General features: G+C 28.2%; 1 protein-coding gene across 7 annotated transcripts in view; it reads left to right on the top strand.

The window, feature by feature from the left end:
* LOC118183101 (uncharacterized) overlaps positions 1–24828 on the top strand; it is a 94285-nt gene that overhangs the window by 30180 nt on the left and 39277 nt on the right. For 5 of the 7 annotated variants that reach the window (XM_085821761.1, XM_085821765.1, XM_085821764.1 and 2 more), the window contains 5 exons: positions 1237–1421; positions 10169–10305; positions 15286–15386; positions 16020–16177; positions 24021–24165. In XM_085821761.1, the coding sequence (XP_085677887.1) occupies positions 1237–1421; positions 10169–10305; positions 15286–15386; positions 16020–16177; positions 24021–24165 (726 nt within the window). The remainder of the gene's footprint in view (positions 1–1236; positions 1422–10168; positions 10306–15285; positions 15387–16019; positions 16178–24020; positions 24166–24828) is intronic. The other 2 variants (XM_085821762.1, XM_085821767.1) reach the window with 2 other exon arrangements.

Genomic DNA, 24828 nt, shown 5'->3' on the forward strand with positions numbered 1-24828 from the left:
AAATTTACAAAAGCAAAAGCTTAATATTTATTTTTTTACTTTATTAAACATTTCTTTCAATGTAAGTTGTTTAAGTTGCTTCATTTTATGTGATAATACTTTCTCTTTAATTCTATAAACAGACATAATTTCTTGTTCAGTTACAAAGTTTCGCTGTTCAAGTCCCGTAATTGCTGTGCCGAGAATACTGACTAACTTGTCAATCGAAATTTTTTCATTTTCACTAACCTCTCTGTCACATTCTTCATGTCTTTATCCATTTTTTGCAGCAATTTCACTTTTTGTTTGATGGACATCAAAACATACTTTCGTTTTGTACGATCCTTTGGGAGCTCCAGAATCGGAAATTCTATTTGACATAATCGAAAGTTCAAGTTTACTTTTATAAAATTGCTCTTACATTCTGCAAAAAATAATAAGCCAGATCCAATTCGAAGATTAAGGAACAACGCCATCATGAACATTAACTGAAATAGATAATTAGATAATTTTAGCTTATACCGTCCGTTATACATTAAACATGCACGCAAAAACGTATTCTGGGCTTGCGCACATGCTTATGCGCAGTTGTAAAGGTCTTACGCGCACGCGTAAACGCCTATGTGCATGTGTCAACGCGGCCATGCGCAGAAAGTTTTTAGCTTTGAGGTCCGGATTATGGGTGTCTGAATTAACGACTTTTGACTGTATATGGATGGTTGTTTCATTCTACTGAAGATAGTATTTGTGGTGAAAATGATGTATGGCAACTTGAAAAAACATTTCAAGCCTCATTGTGTACAAGTGAGCATTCATAAGGACTGCTTTGCCTGCCACATTTAAAATGCAAATATGTGACTGAATTATGCAAATTCCGCATCATGAGATTTCTGTATCATATTTTTAGTGTGGTACTGTGCAGAGGATATTGAAGTAGTTTTTTTGAAATTCTGTGAAATCTCATATCAGTAACTATCTTATTGACTTTAATAATTCTGTTGTGACAGTGTGATATTGCAAAGACTAATTCTCTATCTCTGCTAAACTCCCCACTATACTGACCGTGGTGAACTTCCATATAATAGTGCCATGCAGTAGGTACTGGATTTATTTGTGTTTGAAAACAATCAGTTGGTTTTCACTCTTCTCATATAACTGGTAATTTAATTGGTGAATCGAAAAATACACAGAAATAAAATATTTAATTCATTACAAATTTTAAAATGTGAAAAGTAATAAAACTATTTCTTGATATAGAGTCATAAATTGGATTACCAGAAATATATTTCACAAAATCTTATCTTGGGGAAAATTAACAAATCTCCTGAGACCACTTCTGTAAACAAACAGACTGCAGATAAAGATTTGAAAAAGAATTCAAACTTTAGAGCATGTTTATCTGACACAGAATTTATTAATCAAAGTGAAATGAAAGAAATCAGGTAGTTGAAAACTCAGTTTATATTAGTTCCATGTACAAAATGTATACAAAATACTTAAGTATATTACAAATTTCTATTCATGTTTTTTCTATTGTAAAATCATGAAATTTAGTTTTGCTGATTTTTTTTAACTATGACAACTGAATATTTGAATTTCACATTTTCTGATTTTATGGTAGTATGATAATGAACAGTCTGCTGCATAACATTATTAGAAACTATATTTACATCATTTATTGTTAACTAATATTTATGTGTTCCTATTTTCTTTTCTCCAGTTATTCTTTTCATCTGGTGTGCGAAATTTAATATTGTAAATAAATGTTTAAAAACATTCTTTCAATAGACAATTAAATTTATAGTTTGTGCTTAATATTGTATAAGAATATTAGTGACTGAAAATATTCTTCACAACAGAGAAGTATTAGTTAATTAATACTTACTGTGCAGATAAGCGTTTATTATTCTAACCGATTTTGTTTTTGTACTTGAATGCAATTATAGCGAAGGTACCTAGAGTCTGGTAAGGCTTAGAGGATTAAATGTGTGTTTAGTTATTTAATAACGAAATTACTTTGCTTAAAATACAGAATCTGTAGAAATGATTTCTTGGATAATTAAAATATGTAAGCCATATCAAAATGATTCAAATGTTAGAATGCTATTAAATATCCAAAATTTTAGTCTTTATCTTAGCAAGGTTCAATATTTGCTCCATTTATCATTTAGCAAGGTTCAATATTTGCTCCATTTAGCAGATCTTGAAACTATAATTATGTTGTGAAAATTTCAGTACCTTGAAGAAGCACTGGTGATATTATCTTAAAATATGCAAAATCAGGATTCCCACTCAACTGAAAAATTGTGGAAAATCAGAGAAATGAAAAGTGGTTAAGGAAAATGTAACCCTTTTTTCACAAAGGTCAAGAAAAGTTGGAACCTTTTCCAATACCCTTCTTTAGAATATTTTATCTTGAAACACCAGAGAGTAATATTTTTTATATATGATATACTATTATAAAATTCTTTTGCAGATTTGTCAAGAGTTTTTTTTTATTATTATTATTATTTATTTATTTTTTAAAGCCCTATCTACTTTTTGAATGCTTTAGCTGCATATTTACTATATTCTTTCATTTACTTCATGGTAATAAATAGGATAAATTAAATTTTTGGCACTTATATATTCATGCAATTGCTTTAGTAGAAGCTGCCAAATTTTCAGAATTTTCCAAACTCTGACAACCATATGCATAACCATTCTTCTGCCAACCATGTTCATAACAGTCCTTGAGTCAATCAATTTTTATACAATTTTTATACAACGCAAAATTGCCAAGGTAGTTGCATTAATATGCAAGTAACTAAATTTTTATACTGTTCTTGTTCTTAATTTATACTGTTCTTGCATTGCTTTTGTAGTAAAGGTATGAAATTATTTAATAATTCATAGTTAATTTGATAATTTGTTTATTATGTTTGGTCAGAGAAATCGTTCCACTTTGTCCAGGAAAGTCAGGAAAATTAAAAATTGAATTTGTTTGGAAATCCTGAATTTGTGTGCATTAGGTAGACACAGGCAGATGATCAGAATTTCAATGTGAATGATCCTGTGGTTTTTTTAGTGGTGCATTCTTGTCATTCAACTGCTGAGTATGAATACAGGAACTGAATGAGATATTCAAATCCACGAAGATGCAGTTTTAAGACTTCAGGGTGTTTCATTGGTATTAATATTCTTTTCTGTAGCAGGATAACACATGATTGATATTGGTATTAAAGAAGCTGGAGTGTGAGTCATGATAATACAACCCATACAGAACAAAATGTCATTACACAGATGCAAATTTGGCATATGAGGATAATTGATATTGGAAAGTAAACTTCAAAAACACTCTGATAGGCACTGTTATAGAGTAACTATAACAGTGGGACATCTATAATGTATGCAGTGTAGTGAAACATTGTAATATGTCAGGTTGAGCTCAAATAGGCTGAAAGCTGCTGATTTATAACCCATTTCTGCAAATTTCTTTCAGCCATTAATCCTCAGTTTGCCCAGAAGTCTTGAATATTTTTATTAAGATCTGATTGAAATAAATTGTCTTTTCTGACTATTCAGCTTGATGCATCATGATGGTAGACATATTCAAAGACATCATGAGGGTTTATACCTCTAAGAATGTGTTAGCGTCCTGTGTTAACCCAGTGCCAAGATTAATGGTGGGGAATGCTTTTGCTTTTGATTCACAATCTTGTATCCTTCATATCAAGGAAACAGTCAGTGAGCAGCAGTATACCAGGAATACACTAGAGTTTTATGTTATAAATCCTCCATTCACAATTTTCCTAATATTGTATACCAAGGAGACTGTGCTGAGCCATGACCTTTGAGAGGGAGAGGGCCATGACACTTTACAAACATGGAGCTTTCTGTCCAATGTTATCGTCTGAAAGTAATCTTTATTTTTAAATTTTCGTTGGAAACGTAACTTTATCATGTTGCTTAGTTAATTAAAATAGCTGAAAGAAAGGAGGCTTTATATACATTATTTTCACTTTTTAGGCTTTTTGCAGATATTTTAATTAACTTTGTGCATAAATATAATTGAAAGAACTGAAGAATAAACGAACATTTTACAAAAATTTAAATGCTGATTGAAAATTGCCACTGTCATGATAAATTGGGAAGGGGTTCTTAAGATAATAATTAATATTTTACCTAGACTCAAGTATTAATTTATTCGCATTTCAGAGCAAAATATATAACCATTAACTTCTATACCTCCAACGTATAAGAATGAAATACTATATAAATTAGCTAATAAATGTGATAAAAATATTTCATACAAGAAACATACCTAAATCTTATAACAAAAAAGCCTTCCAACATCCATATTTGAAATGAGATAACCTAACAAACAACATACACAACTGGCAGTATTTAAAAAAACACATAAACTATGCAGTGTTTGAAAGTTACTAGAAAAAAGTAACAGAACTGCTATTTCCAATTAATAAAAAATCATTTAGTGTTTTTTAAATAGCAAGCTGTTAAAAGTACAATAATTAGTAGCAATGCTGATTATTTTTAACATCATTTTTTTTGATCATATGTAAATATATATGTGTATACTTGTCTTAGACAATGACAGATTCTCACGGCCATTTTATTCATTTTTTCAAATCAATAACATTCCTTTGGATACTGCGCAGAAATGATTTGAATAATATACACAATAGTAAGAACTGCATATTTAAATTTGCTTTTCATTAAATAGTACACAACAAAAAGTTTTTTCCCATTTATCATGAATTTTATTGCTATCACAAGCATGTACAAAAATTAATAATGAAGATGGAATGTATTCAAATGTAATAATTAAGAAACATAACTTGAAACATTCGTATTCATACCAAAAGCTATATTACAAATTCCAAGAGAAAAATAACAGAACTGCAATTTGCGCTTAATGTAAAATTTAATGTTTTTTAAATATTATATGATTAAAAATGCAATAATTATGGATTACAGTATTTAGTAGTAATGCTGATGTTTCTTAACGCCATTTCTTTCAATCATATGCAGGTGCATATACATATTTTAGCTTCTAAATTTTAGGATAATAGGAATTATGACTATCATTTATATGCTTTTTAAAATCATTAACCTTTCTTTGCATATTACATAGAAGAGCTTTCAATAATATACGCAATAACTTACTTACTATGTGCATTAAAATCTGCTCTTCATTAAACAGCATGTCAAAATCTTTTTTTTTAATTTATTGCTTCCTTATTATCACATATATCAAATTAAACAACAAAGCTAAAGTTATACTTATATATAATAACACAAATCATATAATCAATCATTCATATTTATTGTTATTTATAGTGCTTTCTTAACATTTGCTCTTTCTATCATACCTTAACATATTCTATTCTTTGAAATAATCATAATAATTTCATTCAAAAGGTACATTTTCTAAAATCGGTAAACTTTTTTGCATAAACTGCACAGAAAATCTTTAAATATACACAGTAGCATACCACATGCATTAAAGACTCTCTTCACGAAATAGCATACAGTGAAACTTTCTTTTATCCCATTTATCATGAATTTTCCTACTATCACAAATATAAACAAAAATTAAGCAATCGAAACAATATACAGTCAAAAGTCGTTAATTCGGACACTCATAATCCGGAATGATCTATAATCTGGACCTCAAAGCTACAAACTTTCTGACGCATGCGCGTAAGACATTTACGGCTGCGAATATGCATGTGCACGTGCGCAAAATATGTTTATGAGTGCGTGTTTAATGTATAACAGACGGTATAAGCTAAGCTCTAATTATCTATTTCAGTTAATGTTGCAGATTGTGTTGTTCCTTAATCTTCGAATTGGATCCGGCTTATTATTTTTTGCAGACTGTTAGAGCAATTTTATAAAAGCAAGCTTGAACTTTCGATTATGTCAAATAGAATTTCTGATATATATTTATTAATATGTAAAGGATCTACAAAACGAAAGTATGTTCATTAAACAAAAAGTGGAATTGCTGCATAAAATGGATAAAGGCATAGCCTTTGTTTATCTAAACTTTAATGTTTTTTTATCTAAACTTTGTTTATCTTTAACGCCGCAGTGCGCAATGAATTGGAAGTTGATCTGTCAGCACTATCCTTATCTTCAGGGCAGATGTTTTTATTTTATTTGGCTTATAATTCCTTACTAAATGTTGTATTTCATCTCGATGTACTTCATCTTTGATGTGATTTAAATCAAATTCCTCGTCATTATAATTCACTTCCGATAGCGAAGAAAGTGACAGAGGTTATTGAAAACGAAAAATTTTTGATTGACAAATTAGTCGGCAGACACAGCAATCATAGGACTTGAACAGCGGAACTTTGTAACTGAACAAGAAATTATGTTTGTTTATAGAATTAAAGAGAATGTATTATCACATAAAAAACGAAGCAACTTAAACAACTTACATTGAAAGAAATGTTTAATAAAGTAAACAGATAAATATTAAGCTTTTTTTTGTAAATTTTGATATCCTTTAGATCATAATTGTTCTTTATTTCATAAATTACGGTTTCATATTTTTAATTTTATAATTTCTGCATGCCATCTTACCAGATTTAAAGTGATGATCTATAATCCGGAAAAATCGATAAACCGGAATCGCCAAAGTCCCGGTGAGTCCGGATTAACAACTTTTGACTACTTTAATAGTAAAAACTCTAATTTCAAACATTCATATTTACACGTCCAAACATTCATATTTATACTATACTTAGCAAATACATATGACTTATATTTTATATGGCATAAGCTATGCAATGCTTTAAGTTACAAATACTATAAGAAAATTAAGAAAATAAAAACACTTAATTCTTTTTAAATTTCTTTAGTTTTTGTTCATTTGAAGCAGAAAACTTACAATCTTCTAATACTTTTGTATAATTGCTTAAACAAATGTTTGCAAATGTATTTAGCATTTTGATGACAATATTAAAGAAATCACAGTTGTAAGACTGACATATTTCATTATCAAGTAGCTCACTATTACTCATAAATATTTTAAAAAGTGAAATAATGACTGAATGCTGATTTTGGCATTTTTGAAAATGTGTTTCGTATTTCTTTGAAATAAGTTTTCTAAAAATGAAACAACTATGGATTATAATATTAAAAACTAGTATGGACGGTTTCTTAAGACCACCTCTATTTACCATATCTAAATATGTGTACTTATCTTTGGTTTCTGTTGTTTGAGATAATGGAAGATTATCATAATCTCCCCCTCAGTCAATAAAATGTCCAAACTTAATATCTTTTCTTTGCAGATTACATACTGCAGTTTCAAAGAATGTACACAATAACCAGCTATATATATTAAAGCTTGTTGGTCATTTATTGATACATTTAACTCCACATCACAGCCGTTAAATATGCATGTATATGCATCGTCTTTTAACATTGGACGTTTTCTTGGAATTCTTAAAATTGCCCCATTTTTATCCGGGAATACATCTTCACGCACAATCATATCTTCGGGAAAATGTTTTTCACAAACACTTCGTTATATCGCACTATTTCATAACTTCGCATTTCGTTATATGCACTTTTCACAAACACTTCGGTATCAAATTCGCGCGAGGAATCTTACGGCATCAAAGCTGCTTTTTTGCTTCATCCATTGGAAATTTATACACACGTAATTTTTGGTTCCAGTATAATTAGAATTGCACTTAAGTACAAAGCAATGGTCAGGCATTGCTACAATATTAACAAAGTCAGCACTAAACAACAAACTATATTGACAAATTTAGAGCTTTACAAGAACATACACACGCCTTGTGGTAGTTACAAAACTAATGGTGGAAAAACGATAGACGGAAAGCGTGACTCAACTCTGACTTGTTCGATGAGTGTCATGACCTTCTCCCTCTCGGAAGGTCACGGCTGAGCCATGTGCAGTCCTGACTACTTACGAATTCCAAGTGCAGCAGGTACTGTTTCTTCCTTGATGAACTGAACATGTCTAAGACACTATAGTTAAATATTTGGATCCATCAAATCTAATATACTTACTTTCATTATGCAACAGTAGTGATACTATGCCAAATTTTATCTTGTTGATTATTTTGTAGTTTAGTGAAGAATTTTGACATAACAACACAGAAAATGTGATAAATTTCTTTAATACTTAAAAATGTCACTTAATATAACATTTGATTTATACCCTCTTAAAAATCTTATTTGAAAAGAGTAATTGCTTAGAAAATTGGCATATGAACTTAGAAAAGTGCCATGAAATAACCATATTATTATGATTATGTCATATTTAGAGACTTATCTTTTCCTGAATATATTTATAAAATTAAAATCTTACATTAATCTTATGTTGTACAAATGTATAAAGAAGTGGTAAAATATTTAATATATTTAGATTTGATAAAGGCAAAACTGGAAAACTATACATTGTTAATTTCTCTCATTGCAGAAATAAAAATAAATATTATAGATTATGCATATAAAAATATCTCAAACATTACTAATTTGGATTATAAAGTTATTTATTTAGAAGTAGAGTAGAAAAAAAAAGATATTGTAATATAAGCTGATAGATAAAATTTAACAAAATTTATTTGAATTTATCAGTTCTTTTATCAATATTACAGACAAACTCAAATTTTTGAAAAAATAAGAGTGCTAAACTCTTATTTTTAACTAAAGTTAAATAAGTAAATTTTAGGACATTATATTTAAACACTAAATTTATGGCTTTTTTAACATGAATTGGTACTATTCCGTTTTGAGGACCGTAAAAAAATTGCAGCGATTTGCGCAAAAGCGCCAAATCTAGCAAAGGTGCCCATTTAACAGCGCGCCAAATCTAGCGTACGTGCTTATTTCAGATAGCGTAGGTTTATATAGTTCTATATTTCTTAAGATGCCATTGAAATACTAGTTTAATTTTTAAATCCTTTTTTGATATCCTATGGATTAGAAATGGCAATTTGAGAATTGCCAATGACGAAAAGTCTGCAATAGAATTTTGGGTAAAGTGCAGAATCACTCACTGCTTGACACGGTTTTAAGAATTGCACATACTCGGTATCCATGTACACTTCGACCTATTTTCACTTAAAAAAACAATCCCAGAATTGCACAAAAATGGCATTGCGCACATCCTTGACTTTATCTATGTACACATCGACTTATTTTCACAACTTTTTATTATTAAAAAAAATTAACAAAAATCCAATTGTTTGTACCCTTGTAAAAAGTGGCAAACAAATAAGGAGCGATTATGCACTTTACCAAGAATTTTTTCAAAGAAAAAGCATCATTCATTATAGAAAATTATGTTTGAACAACCAACGAGATGAAATTATGCTTTTGTGATAACTCGATAGAGAAGTAGCGATGCAGGCATCAATTCAGTTATGTTTAGCAATTTTTATATAAATTATAATAATGATCTCGAATAGTTATTTACTCTTATGCTTCCATTCACTCATGTTTAGCCTTTTTTATATAAATTATAATAATAAAAATGTATTATATGAAATTAACCTTTCATCTAAATTAAAACATCAATCTTAGGTAGTTATTTACTTACTTCCTTTCTTGCATTAGTGTTGCCGCAATTATTTTTGGCAGCACTGGCATCGACAATAGTTTGCCGATTTTTTACGACTCCCAAAACTGAATAGTACCCATCAATTTTTAATGTATATTAACTTTAATAAGGCAGAAGCCAACAGTATTTAGGATATTTTATATAGTTTGTATTAATATAATAAGTTATATATACATTTTTTTCTTGGTTTTATTCAAGGCATATTTGCTTAATGTATAATTTCATTTAATCTGATGTCTCGTATATACATATATTTTGCATTTGATTCCTTTTGCGAAGTTATGGATGCTTTAATATGAGAAATGAACTTAGAAGTTCTACTGATGAAGCCAGTTCTACTAATGAATTCATATGTAATTTCATGTGCATAATACTATTCATATGCATAATACTATTATGAAACTTCATATGCATAATATTATTATGAAAATTCATATGCATAATACTATTATGAAACTTCAAGTGTCTTCCCCCCCCAAAAAAAAACTGTGTGTATTGTGGTTATTAGTTTTTGACTAATAGTATTTATTAGTAGTTTTTTGTAAGAAACATTATAATTTTTCTTGGCTGTTTTATTAGGGATTTATTCAGATCTCTGACTGCAGTAATACAGAAACTTAATGTTGATGTTTTAATTGTTAAAGACAGTGTAAAGGATATTAAAGATGAAATATCTAGACAAAATGAAAACTTTGAATCATTTAAGGATATTTTAGGTATGTTCTAGTTTTCTGTGACATTTGTGTGAATTTGTTAATTGTTTTGATGTATAGGTGAAAATTTAAATTTTGATCATGAATGAAATTTTTTCTTAATCTTTTATATTCATATACATTTATTTTTTAAAACCTTTCTGTTAATAACTGACATCTATTAATATTTATTCATAAATACAGATGGTGCTCATTTTGACACCTCACATATTACAAAAAATAAATAAATAAAAAATAAAATGAAATAAATAAAATAAGTGATTGTTATAGAAAGAAAAATATTTTTATACTCTTATCAACTTAGGACATTGCCAGACCTTTTCCATAAAATGTTTTTATAAAAAAGTACTTACAGCTTTTAATAATTAATTAAAAAGCTTAAGATGTGCAGAAAAATAATTTTTCCGGTTGAAAGAAAATGTATCTGTAGATCAATTATTGAAAATAGTTACAAATATTCCAGCATACATAGTTTAGTGCTTTGCATATATGGTTCTATCAAAAATTAACTTAATATTTTAAAAAACATTTAATGTTCATTATGTGTAATGCATTTTTGTATAGTTTGTGTGGTAACATATTTGCTATTATATAAAAAATATTAATCTTCTAGTCATTAAAAGTGTTAACTAGTTGATCAGTTTCTTAATTTTGGCAAAACATTTAAGAGGATTCTGCTTAAGGGGAAAAATGTCTTCCTAAGTAATGCATCAAACTATATCAACCTAGAACTGAATAAACTTTTCTTCAATTTTAGAAAAGGTTAGATTTCTATTGTCAGTATCAGAAATTGGTTATAAGTGTTTGAAAGTGGCAGAAACTAATTAAAGTATTTTGTATGTTGTATTAATCAATAATGCTTACTAATTTTTTGTTTTGAACAAATGAAGAATTGTGCATATTTTAAAGATAATAAAATTAATTATTTTTCTTATTATTAGTTATTCAACTTTAATGAAGAAAAAAATTAATATATTCAGTTTTGTTTAGTTTTGTCACTGTATTGGTGCTTAAAATTAAACTTTGAAAATAAAAAGGTGAGACATTCTTCTATTTTGAAAAATAACCCATGTGTGCTTTCTACTAATCTGCAGTCCTTTAAACTAGGGAACAAGTAAAATAAATAAACAAATCTAAAAAAAATGAAAATTAATCCTCATTAGCTTATAACTACTTTCCATGTGCACCAGTCAAATAAGCTGCATTATTGAAACCAATGAATTATTTCAAGAAGCAGTTTTGTCATAAAGGAAGTTGAAATATTATTTTGTAATGTTTGTTAATGTTGCAATGTCTACTTCCGAAAATGCTAGATTTTGGAGTTTTTATTAAAGGAGATAATAAAAATGGGTTAAGATACATTGTTTCAGGAGAGAACTTTTTGTTTGTACTAAATCCCACAGAATGAAAGAAATAAACTAACCAAAGTACTGCGGTTACATTAGTAGTAAAAACGCGCATTGAGTAGGCCTACTTTCTGACATGAAAATTATAGAAATTACAAGAAAAGTCATTTACAAGATAATTCAGCAGTACTTTCAAAAAACGGATAGAGAAAAAGAACCTGAAGAAGGCAAATCTTCCATACATCAGAATAGTAAAAGAGACTTGAAAAAATTCCAAGAGGCAAAGAGACCTTTGATGTAGCAATAACAAAGTTATTTTATATTTATAATATTCTATTTTCTATTAGTTAGCATCCATTCTTTACACATACAATCCATTTACTAAGACAAAATTACAGAATCCCTTAAAGGGAGCGTAGCTAGCTGGATAATTTACGTAATCAATAAATATTAATTAACTAATACTGTATTAAGTGGCTAAATTATGTAATGAATTTAATTAGATAATAAAGCCAGAGATTTTTAAAAAAATTTCCTAGTGAAATAGTAATTCCATGCACTTGAAGGAATAAAAGATCAAGATAAAGATAAAGATCACCAAGATAAAGATAAAGATCACCAAGATCATCAAGATAAAGATCACCCATAAAGATAAATTTGTCACTAATGGTATTAATTTTATTAATTTATATATTTTCTTTAAGTAGGTAAATACAAAGTCTTAGAAAAGACAAATGCAACCAAGTGTACGAAAATAAACAAGGCAGCAATAATAGAAATAAAAAAATTAATGTGAATAACAAAATAAAATCTGTTATTACAGGTAATAAGTATAAAATACAATAAATGAGAAAGGAAGTTTATATAGAGAGTTTTTCTAGTCTTGCTCTTATCTTATTATTCTTAGGTGTATCACCAGTGTCTGCTATGAAGCAAATGATAAATTTGTTTTAAAATATTTCAGAAATCATCACTAGTAAGTTGGCTTAATGGTATATCCAAATGCTGTAAAATCACAAATGCTTAACGCTACAAGATCGGACAGTCTGGTATATCACTTGAATCATTCATTAGAAACTGTCATATTTCTTAAGAGTACTTACAAATCATGAAAATAATTGGGATGACAAAGAAGTGGTTGATCTGGTAAATAATTGCCATAAATGTTTAGCTATATGAAATAATTATAGCCATGTCATAATTTTTAGACTCTAAGTAAAATACTTGCAGAAGCTTTAAAATCTATTACTATTATGATGTTTAAGATTAAAAAAAATATGACTGTTCTAAGACATTAATAGCCGGTGTCAATCTTTAGGAAACTTCTAACAAAAAGATAGCTTCAATCAGGTGATAACTCAACATCATATGCTAGCTTTTATGTTTCACCTAAAACACATCTACATCTAATTTTTCGAAATGAGGGAAGAAAGCATTAGGGCATTACTTCATGACATAAATCTGCATTTTGTGGTATATATATATATATATATATTTTAAGGAAAATCGGCTATTTTTTTCCTCACACATATTTGTCAAATTTTACAAGATGTTAAACTTCTCTGTTGTGTTCTAGTTTAAAGAAGACAACAGCAAATGAAAATTTTGTGACCTTGTTTTTGCACAAAACTGCTGGGCGTAAAAGGACATTCTCAAGTCAACTCACAATTACTCAAGCCAATTCATTTGCAATAAATTAAGAAGTTTTGGGGGGTTTTGAAACAGTAATGAAATTGGTATTTTGCTAGATTGCTTCATAAAAGAGATCAGGTCTGCCACTATGTAATCTTTGAATGAATATTGTAAACATCCTAACTCTAATACTAAAATACATTCCTCTGTACTACTAATAATAATGCAATAGACTTTTAGTTATTGTATGATTTTCTACCAGTTATTGCTATTTTTATGGCAGAAGGTGATTTATACTCTGCTGATTTTAACTAGTTATAATCAGTTTTAACTACTTTGACAGAAACTTCTCAACTGTGGAAAGAAATTATTCATCACAGTACACATAATCTTAATGAGATACAAAATTTTAACATTCTCTTAAACGTGGGAATTACTTAGTTACAAAAATTTGTCCAAAAGCATCTCTTTTGCATTTGAGCAGCTTTCTTTTAAATGCATACATATGCTCTATATCCCCTCAAAAGGTGTTCTTTAAAAAATTATGTGAGGAAGGCCTATCTGTGATTCCTTGTCTTATAAGGAGTCAACTAGTTTCTAATTAGACTTCTTGTTATGAAAATAGTATATTACTATTTTTCCTTCTGTCAAAGTATTAAAGAATTTTGCATTCCATAGAATTAAAAAATGTCTATAAAATCTATTAAATTTTTAAGCATATGATATGCAATTCTTATCAATTCGTTGTATAAGTATAACTGATTTATATGAGAATTAACAAAACTAGATAGTGCCTTTTGAACCACAAAATAGATTTCTGCTCTCATCATTATTATTAAATTGTTCAGCTCATTAAAGTATTTAAATTTCACTCATTCACTTCAGTTTTCATTTTAGGCCATAGTTTATTTATTTTCATCCTTTTTTTAATAATCAAGGACAAGGAACAGCATATTTATATTAGTTTTAGTTTTAACATTATATTTATTTATTGTTAAATAAACATTTGTGGTACTTTTGCATTAGCTATACTACCTCAGAAAGTTAGCAAAATATTTTACGAAATAGTCTGAATAATAATCGCTGTTTAATACTGAAAATGTATTTGGTGACTTTACCTTTTAATTGATAAAACTTTATGGTTTGGCCCAAAAGTCTTCCTAAAGAAAGTTCTGAATGGGAGAGAACCAAATTTGTTTTATATAGTTTTAAATATTTATAAAGTGATATGCTTATTATATGTTTTATATTATTTATAGAGTTTACTATTAGATTTGGTTTTTCATTTCAAACCATTATATGGAAATGTACTGAAACATACATTGTATGTAAGCTATATGTAAAACAAAACTGTCATATCTTTGTATTACGTTTTCATGTTTTTTAACATAATATATTAATGTGTTGCTTTCAAATATTGGCAATTTATCTTACTTAGATTAAAAAATTCTAAAATTTTATGTTCTGCCTCCTCCATTAGTATTTTATAAAAGTATGTGGAACTCTGAAATTGTTACCCCGGTTTGCTTTCTTTTCATCATTATTTTCATAAATGAATCATTTTTACTACTCCAAGCTCTCATAACCTAATTAAAAACCAGGTAACAGTGTTAATTAGACTTTGAGAAATGGACTTGCATCACTTTTGTAATTAAATGCTTTTGAAATTTCCTTTGTGAATCAATAGTCAGTTGATCAAAGTATGTAACTATTTTAAAATATAAATTATTCATAAAATTTTATCTAACTTATTCCTTACATTAGCCATATAAATTCGAAACAATATATAAATAAATAAAAATATGTATTTTATGATAAATTTTGTATGCATTCAAAAGCTGAAAAATTTATTATTTTTTTTAGCATATAACTGAGAAAACTTCTTGTTGTTTTGCACTAAACATATGAAATGCTTTATGCAACCAAACCTGTTATTGAATATTAATTTAGTATGATGAAATCTTGCTTTAATGTGTTGTTTTAAATTTTATTGTTTTGTATATAGGAAAACAAGAAAGAAAATTAAATGAAGTAGAAATTTCCTTAGAAAAGTGCAATCAAAAACAAGATGAATATTATGCAGATTTGAAATGCATAGCAAGAGGAGTAATAATTTTTCAGCTTTTAATATGCTTTTATATGTTAACTGCATTGCTTTTTTTTCTATCTTGTGGCTGAAAATGCATTCTAGAATTTTTATTTACACTTATCTCATAAAATTAAACACCTATAATTGACAAAATATTTAGTAAACAAGGTACATAAAGCAGCATTTCCAGATTATGTAGCTGCAACTGAACTAATTAAGTATAAATAATAATTGATGTGGAATAATTATAAATTCATTAAGAAATCTCAAAAATTATAAATCCATATTAAGAATGGTAAAAAGATATATTTATTGGTGTTATAGCCATCCATCATATAAATAATTTTAAAATTTACAAGAATACATTTTGATTTTAATGTTTGAAGTTATTGAGAAGAAAAAATTTAATGAACTCATGATCTTACACGGAATTTAAATAAAACATGCTGAAATAAGATTTTAGTATGCAATTGATTAATTACTAAACCTTATAGAAGAAATTAATATCAACTTTTTTTTTCCAAAATTTGGAGAATAATATTTAAATCTAATTTTTTTAACTAGGTTTTAGTGTTTTTATAAACTAGTTTAGTTTAGGTTATGTTTTTAAGAAATTAGCTTTAAACTAACACATAGATGTAATATTTCAGACAAATGAGAATGTTGAGAATATGATAGTCGAAGTAAGAGATGGCATTCAATGTGGCAGTAAAGTTTCAGAAAGCATAAAGAAAATTTTATCTGCTCATGAAAATTCTCATAAGAAATTTCTGTGTGATGCAAAAAATCAAAACAAAAGTATTATAAGGTAATTCCTGATTCCTGATGTTATACTTTAATCACTTTCTTCTACATGTAGCAGTAGCCTGATTTACATAGTTTCCAAAGTTCTAGGAAGTGAGCTCTGGTTCAATTCCTAGAATTTACAGGCAAAGTTATTCGCCAGAGACAAATCTTGACATGATTATGCAGCTATCCCATGCAGTATTGTTTAGTTTGATTAATTGTTTGACTGATACAGACATATTTTTGTAGCACTATTTTTGCAAACATAGAAGATACAAAGAGCAATTATTTTCTTTTTGTGGAAAGAGAGTGTGAAAACTTAGAAATTGTTCAACATCTGCAAGAAGTATTCTATTCCCACATTCAAAAGAACCTTTATGTGGTATTCGATTTGAGAATTTAACCATGCCATAAGTAGATGGATTGGGGATACATTGAAAATGTTCTTTGAGGATAGCTTAAAAAATTAGTTTTTCATTGCGATAAATGTATTAAATTAAATTAGAATTATGTTGAAAAACTGCATTCTAATATTGGTGAAAATTCGTGAAATGAAATTATATCTAAATTCTTAGAATTTTGGAAACATCTCTGGTATTTCAAATAGTCGTTAAAGTTTGTTGCAATTTTTTAATCTTTATGTAATATTCAACATGTTTCTAAATCTTTTAGGAAATTGTAAAAGTGCTTTATAAAAGATTTTCAGTGTACTAATTATGAAATGATGAAGGTGCACTTTTAACTTTTTAAAACTATTTATTTATAAGCATAGAATAGTGTATGTTACTGAGAACTACAATACCAGCATAATTCTAATTTTATATGTATCCAAAAGTATTGCGAATCAGAAGTTACTAAATATTAAATGTTGCCATTTACATATTACTAAATATTAAATGTTACAAGTTCAAAAGTTTTTTTTTTTTTTTTCTAAAATCAGTCTAAATACCTGGCTGGCTTTCTAATCACTTCTAGTTCTTTGCTCACCATCCCTTGTTTCTGAGTTAGCAGAGTTTAGTAGTTGATTTTCTAAACTTTGCCCTTGAGAATATCTGGGATCATATTCTTTTACATCTGTTTTCTGTGCCTTAACTCCTTGTTCTGTTCCTCAGATATTCTCTTCAACAGCTGAACTGTTTTCTTTAGTGCCGTTAATGTCTTTTCTATTTCTTCTAAATGCTGCTCTTTCTGATCTGAGTATATATGATCTAGGTGCCTTACATAGTTCTTCTACAACTGCTGGTTTCCAGCAAATATTTTGATATACCCTAACACAATCTTCTTTGTTTAGACAATTTTGTATGACAATCTTAATATGACTTCTGCTCAGTTCTTTCTTTGTTGACTTTTTCTTTTACATTTTTCAGAACTTGTGGTTTTAATAATTCTTCAGATGTAGGAAGAATCGTTCTTTTTCTTCTACTGATAAGTTGTTAAGCTGGTGATCCTAACATCTCATTAGCAAGTGTTCGTATAAGCTAAGAATACTGAATAAGGATTGGCATGATCTGCTTGAGTTTTCTTTAACAATTTCTTTGTCATTTGTACCGAACGCTATGCTAATCCATTCAACTGTGGATGGTATGGACTGCTTGTTATATGTTTAAATTGGTATTTCTTGGCAAATTCTTTACTTGCAAACTGAGGTCCATTATCAAATATCACTATCAATGGTATGCCATAGCTTGCAAAATGAGATTTCATATAACTGATCACTATTCTACTTCGAGTATCTGGTAATTTGCGATTTCAAAAAACTTGAAATATTAATCTACAATTAATAAGTATACATCTTTCTTAATCTCAAATAAATCTGTTCCAACTTTATACCAAGGTAAATTGGGAACATCATGTGGTATCATAGTCTCTCGTACGTTTTTGTTTTGGTATTCATTACATATAGGACATTTTGAAATGTTATCTTTTATATCCTTGTTCATAAGTGGCCAAAACAAAACATCTCTAGCTCTTTTCTTACATTTATCTATCTCAAAGTGACCCTCATGAATTAAATTTAGTGTCTCTTTTTGCACCAATAAAGGGACAATTACCCTTCTTCCTTTAAAAAATAAGTAATTTTCCATTGTCAACTGATCTCTGTAGTTCCAAAATAATTTAACCAGTCGATGTTTCCTTTCTGGCCAACCTCTCAGAAACTATTTCTTTATACACAGCAGTGTAGCATCACATTCACTTTCTTTCTTCTATTCATAAATTTTGTCATCAGATGCTAGAATTAACATTCAAATTATATGTATCTTCATCATTATCTTCTTCTGTTATATTCAAATATGTTCTACTTAAAGTGTCTGCTAATGGCAAGTCTTTCCCCTTTTTGTATCATACATCTAGTATTTTTGTATCATATGTTTAGTATACTGTATTTTTGTAAATTTAACAGCATTCTTTGCAATCGCTGGGGTACTTTTAAAAGAGGTTTCTTAGTTATGCTTTCTAATGGCCGATGATCAGTTTCAACTGTAATGCATATGCCACATATATATAGATGAAATTTAGAACATCCAGAAGTAATAGCTAAAAGTTCTATTTCTATATGAGCATATTTTTCTGACTTTTTGTTAGAGCTCTGGAAGCATAAGCAATTGGTTGATTTTCTTGTAGTAAAACAGCACCTAATCCCTTCAAAACTTGCATTTACTGAAATAGTTATATCCTTATTACCATCACAGAATTTTAATGTGGATGGTTTTACAATCAGTTTATTAAGTGTTTCGAAAGCTTTTTGATATTTTTCAGTCCATTGCTAGAGAAAATTTTTCTCAAGTAATCTTAAAGCTGCACTAATATTAATACAGTCAAAGGTCTTTAATCCGGACTCGTCGAGACTTCGGTGATTCCAGATTATCGGTTTTTCCGGATTATAGATCATCAGTTTAAATCTGATAAGATGTCATGCAAAAATTATAAAATTAAAAATATGAAACCATAACTTATAAAATAAAGAGCAGTTATGATCTAAAGGGTATCAAAATTTGCAAAAAAAAAGGCTTAATATTTATTTGTTTACTTTATTAAACAGTTCTTTCAACGCACACATGCGTAAAGCATACATTACGCGTAGTCGAAATTAGAAAATTGCAACCAGAAAACTATTTGATGTGTATTCGTGATATTTATAATGATGAGGAAATTGAATTAAATTATATCAGAGTATTATTGAGATGAAACATTACATTTAGTGAGGAATTATAAGCCAAATAAAATAAAATCATCTGCCCTGAAGATGAGGATAGTGCTGACAGATCAACTGCCAGTTCATTGTGCGCCACGACGTCCCCCCCCCCCCCGCAGAGCAGCATGAAATTGATAAGAAACAAATCACCTTTCTGTCACTTTCTTCATGCCTTTATCCATTTTTTGCAGCAATTCCACTTTTTGTTTAATGGACATCGAAACATGCTTTTGCTTTGTAGACCCTTTGACAGCTCCAGAATCGGAAACTCTTTTTGACATAATCGAAAGTTCAAGCTTACTTTTTATAAAATTGCTCTAACAGTCTGCAAAAAATAATAAGCCGAATCTTAATCGAAGATTAAGGAACAACGCAATCTGCAACATTAACCGAAATAGATAATTAGATAATTTTAGCTTAGCTTATATTGTTTGTTATACATTAAACGTGCAACTTTTAAACTTTAATTTATAACTTTTAAAACAGACTTTTGACTGTAGTAGTTAAGAATAAATTTGGCAAAATAATTAATCATTCCTAAGAATCTTTGCAGAGAATACACATTTGTAGGTTGTGACATTTTATAAATTGCTTCCACTTTAGAAAAATCATGTTTTAACCCATTTTCACTTACTTCATGTCCTATATATAATTCACAGGGTTAACTTTTATTTTACATTTAGCCTTATTGAACTTCAGATTATTTTCTCGTGCTCTCTTTAAGTTGTAGCTTTAAGTTTTTCTCTGCTTTTAAGTTGTAGGTCATGTTTCTCTTCATTAGTTCCCCATATTAAGATATCATCTATTATGCATTCAACGTCTTCTAGACCTTCTATTATTTGGTTTAATTTTCTTTGGAAAATTTCTGGAACTGAACATATGCCAAATGGTAATCTTTTAAAACTGTATCTTCCAAAAATTGTATTGAATGTACACAAATTACTACTTTCTTCATCAAGCTGGATTTGCCAAAAAGCACTCTTAGCATCTAAAACAGAAATGTATAGGCATCTAAACCAGAAAATATATAAAAGAAATGTATAGGCATCTAAACCAGAAAATATATAAAAGAAATGTACATTTTTGCCTTTGGCATTCTAGTGAGAACTTTATCTATGATTAACATAGAATAATGTTCTCATTTCATTGCTTTATTTAAATCTCTAGGGTCTAAACATATTATTTTATTAGGTTTGGCAACAGTGACCATTGAATTAACCAACTGAATGGATTAATTATTGAGAACAATAACATTAAAATTTTCCATTCTTTTTAATTATTTCTTCACTTTATCTCATATAGCTGTGGGTATCTTTCTTGGAGGATGAATTACTGTTTTTGCATCTTGTTTTAAATGGATTTTATATTCTCCATTCACACAGCCTAAGTCTTCAAATATGTCTTTGTATTCCTCAGGTAAGTCTTCAGTATAAACAGACATTATTTTTTTAATCAAACTTAGTTACAGACATGATCATAATCCTAATATAGAAGGTACTTCTTAGTCAATAACTTGGAATTCTGCAGCATGATTTTTTTTTTTTTTTTTTTTTTTTTTTTTTTTTTTTTTTCCGTATTGGCATTTAAGTACTAATTTTCCTATAGTATCCATTTTATTCCCAGAGTATGTAACTAATCTTATAATTTCAGACTTCTGTATCCGAACATTTAGCAGTTTCACTTTGCTTTTAGAAATAACATTGCACTTTGATCCAGTATCTAACTGCAAATTAAGTTTATTTTTATTTACATTAACGTCCAACAGTCCATTTCTCTTATTTGTTATCTGAATTAAGGTTTAATGTACCTACATAAAATTCTAACTCTTCCTCAGAGTCATGATTTACTAATTTAATTTGTTTCTCTTTTTTGTTTATCTTGACTGCTTCATTTTTTATTTTATATCTTTTACACTGATTCGGAATTGATTTGCCTTTTTACACTTACGACAGATTTTTTTTCCATATGCTAGACATTTTCGATACCAATAAGATGTTCCACATTTAGAACAAACTTTTGTCTCTATTTCTCAATATTTACCTTTTTATATTTATTCTTATTATGTTTACTTAGTTTCTTTTTCACTAAGTTTAAAATATTTCCCTCATCATCATATTTTCCTCATCTTATGATTTTCATTTGACGTGAACTTAATTCTGCAGATCAGCATATATCAAGAGCTTTTTCTATTGTTTTTCTATTGTTAATTCTGTTTCATGTAATAATCTTGCTCTATCTATATCTTTAACACCGCAAACAATTTTATCCTTTATTAGACTATCTGTTAATTGTGCAAACTCTCGTGTTCTTGCTTTATTTTGAAAGGTCAGTTACATCAGTACTCGTCTATTGTTTCTGAAGCGGTTTGATTTCTAATAAAGAATAAATTTTTTTCATATGTAATATTTTTCTTAGCAATACAATATTCTGCAAATTTTTTCTTAATTTCATTTAATTTAATTTCTTTACTTTCCTCTAGGAAATGTATTATGTATTTCAAGATCGCGAATTCTTATTACATGAGGAAAAGTATTAACCTTACCTTATCTTTTTTATTATGTAATCCATTACCTACTTCATATATTCCGAATGACTGCAGCCATCTTTGCCAATTTGAAGCAAGGCTTCTGTCAAATTTCATCGGCTTTGGTGCTTTTAAACTTTCCATTTCGAAAGGAAAGCACGCCTGACACCATATAAAATAATGAGGGTGTACTTTTTAAACTATTCATTTATAAGCATAGAATATTATATGTTACAGAGAACTGCAATACCAGCATAACTCTATTTTTATATGTATCAAAAAGTACTGACAATCAGAAGTTACTAAATACTAAATGTTGCCATTTACAAATTACTAAAAATTAAATGTTACACTGATGGCAAGCAGTTTTTATATTTAATGTGTAATAAATTTTTCACTTAGAGCACTGCTGATTCAATAAAAATTTGAGAAGAAATTTCTTTAACAGCAGCATAGCAGTCTTCTCTTAGACAGATAGCCTTAGTGTGCTTTGCCGTAATTGACTAAACCTGAACCTAAAACCAGCCCATCAACAAAAAAAGAAAAAAACCTGATGGACAATATTTCACTTTTATATAATATAGGGTTATATATATTTGCTTTACAATTAAAATATTAATTACTTGAATGAATGTTTTAATGAAATAAATAGCATTATTTTGTAATTTGGTAATTGTTTTTAAAAAGAAACATTGATGAATCGGTACTTGGTGTATTTAGTAGCATTTTGTAAACTGAAAAATTTATGTATTTATCCTAGATGATAGACCACACATTGTCTTTGAAATCTATGAAAGATATTTATTTGAGATTTTTGTATGTGGATGTAGATAGTAGTTTTTGTAATGAAGTTAAATAATTGCTGTTTATAATAATGGCAAAAATGTATTATTTAGTCGAGGTGTTAGTCACAAAGTGAACAAACACCTTTACTGAAATATCAGTTTTTGCTATTAACATAAGCTATAATTTAAATAACTGCTGTTTATATAAATAACAAAGTGTGCTGCTCATTAAAGGTGGACACATAGTGACTAATATTATGAAGACAAAAATTATTGATAAATATGAAGTTAACTTGAAATTGTGAGCTATCCAAAAGATAACTGATAAAAAATGTCAGTGAAGATCAGTGATGACTTCATTAGACATGCTGATTTCATCCTTCAATATATTTTTATTAAATATTTAACTTGGTTTCTGTTATATATGCAGTTTTCATTCCTGTTATTAATGTAATTTTAGTCTTAAATTCTTGATTTTTCTAATAATTTGCATCTGTCATCTTGTATCATTATGCATCATATATAAAGTAGTAATTTTATTATGAAATGAAATTCCACAGTTGCTTTTGGAAAATTTGAGGGAATTTTTGAAAATTCATCAGTAATAAATTCTTTCTCAAATATCAGATAAGTCCACAAATTTTAGAATTTTCCTCATTATTTTGTAGTATCAATTATAACTATAAGATTATTTTTGTACTGAAGTAATTTTGATATTCCCTTAAATAGAATTTAGCCAAAAAATGTGTTGGGAAATCTAAATGTAATGTTCTAAAACTAAATCAAAATTCCAAATCTTAAATTGCACCTCAAGATATGAGGCCTTATGCATTCAACTGGAGAATGTGTGTAATTATCTTTTGTGGTTTCCACTCATTTTTTCTTGAAAAAATAAGTTGGCTACATTCTCTAGCTCTCATCATTTGTATTAATAGATTTAGCATCAAAACGCAGCTGACAGAAAATGGTTTCTAGACATTGATCTTTCTCAGAATAAATCTGGAAAAAAACATGCAACTAGAATGTGCACTCAGTATATAGGGAGAAGTTTCATGTGAATAAAATTCTTTAATGTTAATGAAGATCACAGAAATCTTCATTTAGCCAAATTTGCATTAATACATATTCTTGTCCATGAAATTACGATTTATCCCATGATAAAATTTCAAATTTTGCCTTCCCCCCCTTTCTATTATAAAATTATTATCCTAATCATATTTTAGATGTTTGTGACGATATATCTTAAATGTGAATGAAAGTGGAAAAGTATACTATTGCTTTTGATATTGTTTCATAACTATTTTATTGTAGTTTTGATGAAATTATTATGTTTTTATTATTAATCAGCATAATTTTTATCTAGAAGTGTGGAAAATACAACATGTAAAATTCAATCTGCTATTGAAGCTATACCGAAAAATCTAAACAAATTTGTGGATAAATTTGAGCAAAAAACAAAGGAATTGCAAACAGCTATATGTGCTGTAAAAGAAACTGCTGAACGAAATGTTAGTATATTTTTTACACATTGATTTTTTTCAAATAATGTTTACTTATTCCAAAATCGTCTGATTCTCAGATAAAATACCACTTATAAACTCAGTTATTATTCATTCTGCTTGCAAATCTCATTAATCCTTTTTCCTAAACTATATATCAAATTTATCATTTGAATTTTTTTCTAAATTGTTGTCCCCACTCCTTTTTTTTTTAAAAGATAATGAAAAAGATTTAATTGTGAATCACAAGATGTATTTTTCTGACATAGTAAACCTAATAATGCAGCATTTGGCTTTTAATACAACTTCAAGATCAGTTCATTTCAAATTCTTTACCGGCAACAAATATGGCACCATATTTAAAATTTTTCATTTTAACATTCTCAGCTGTAAAGTATTTTGATCTGCTCACAAAGAACTGTATTTGCTAGATTTGTGTCATCATTTACTTATCTCTTTATTTTTATAATCTTTCATTCATTACAATAATATCTAAATCATTAATGAAAATAAGGGAAAATATTTTAAATAACAGTTTAATATGTTACAAGTAACAGCAGATCTTATGACTGAATAAAAATGGTCCAGGTCTTCATGTGGCTTAAGTGCATGTAGAAAATTAAAGTCATCAGTGCTCATCTTTTGACAGCTAGATGATCTGAAATTTCTTTT

This window comes from Stegodyphus dumicola, chromosome 8 (genome assembly GCF_044657685.1).
Source record: "Stegodyphus dumicola isolate Sdum_Otavi_A_Nest chromosome 8, ASM4465768v1".
Taxonomy (NCBI): Eukaryota; Metazoa; Arthropoda; class Arachnida; order Araneae; family Eresidae; genus Stegodyphus; species Stegodyphus dumicola.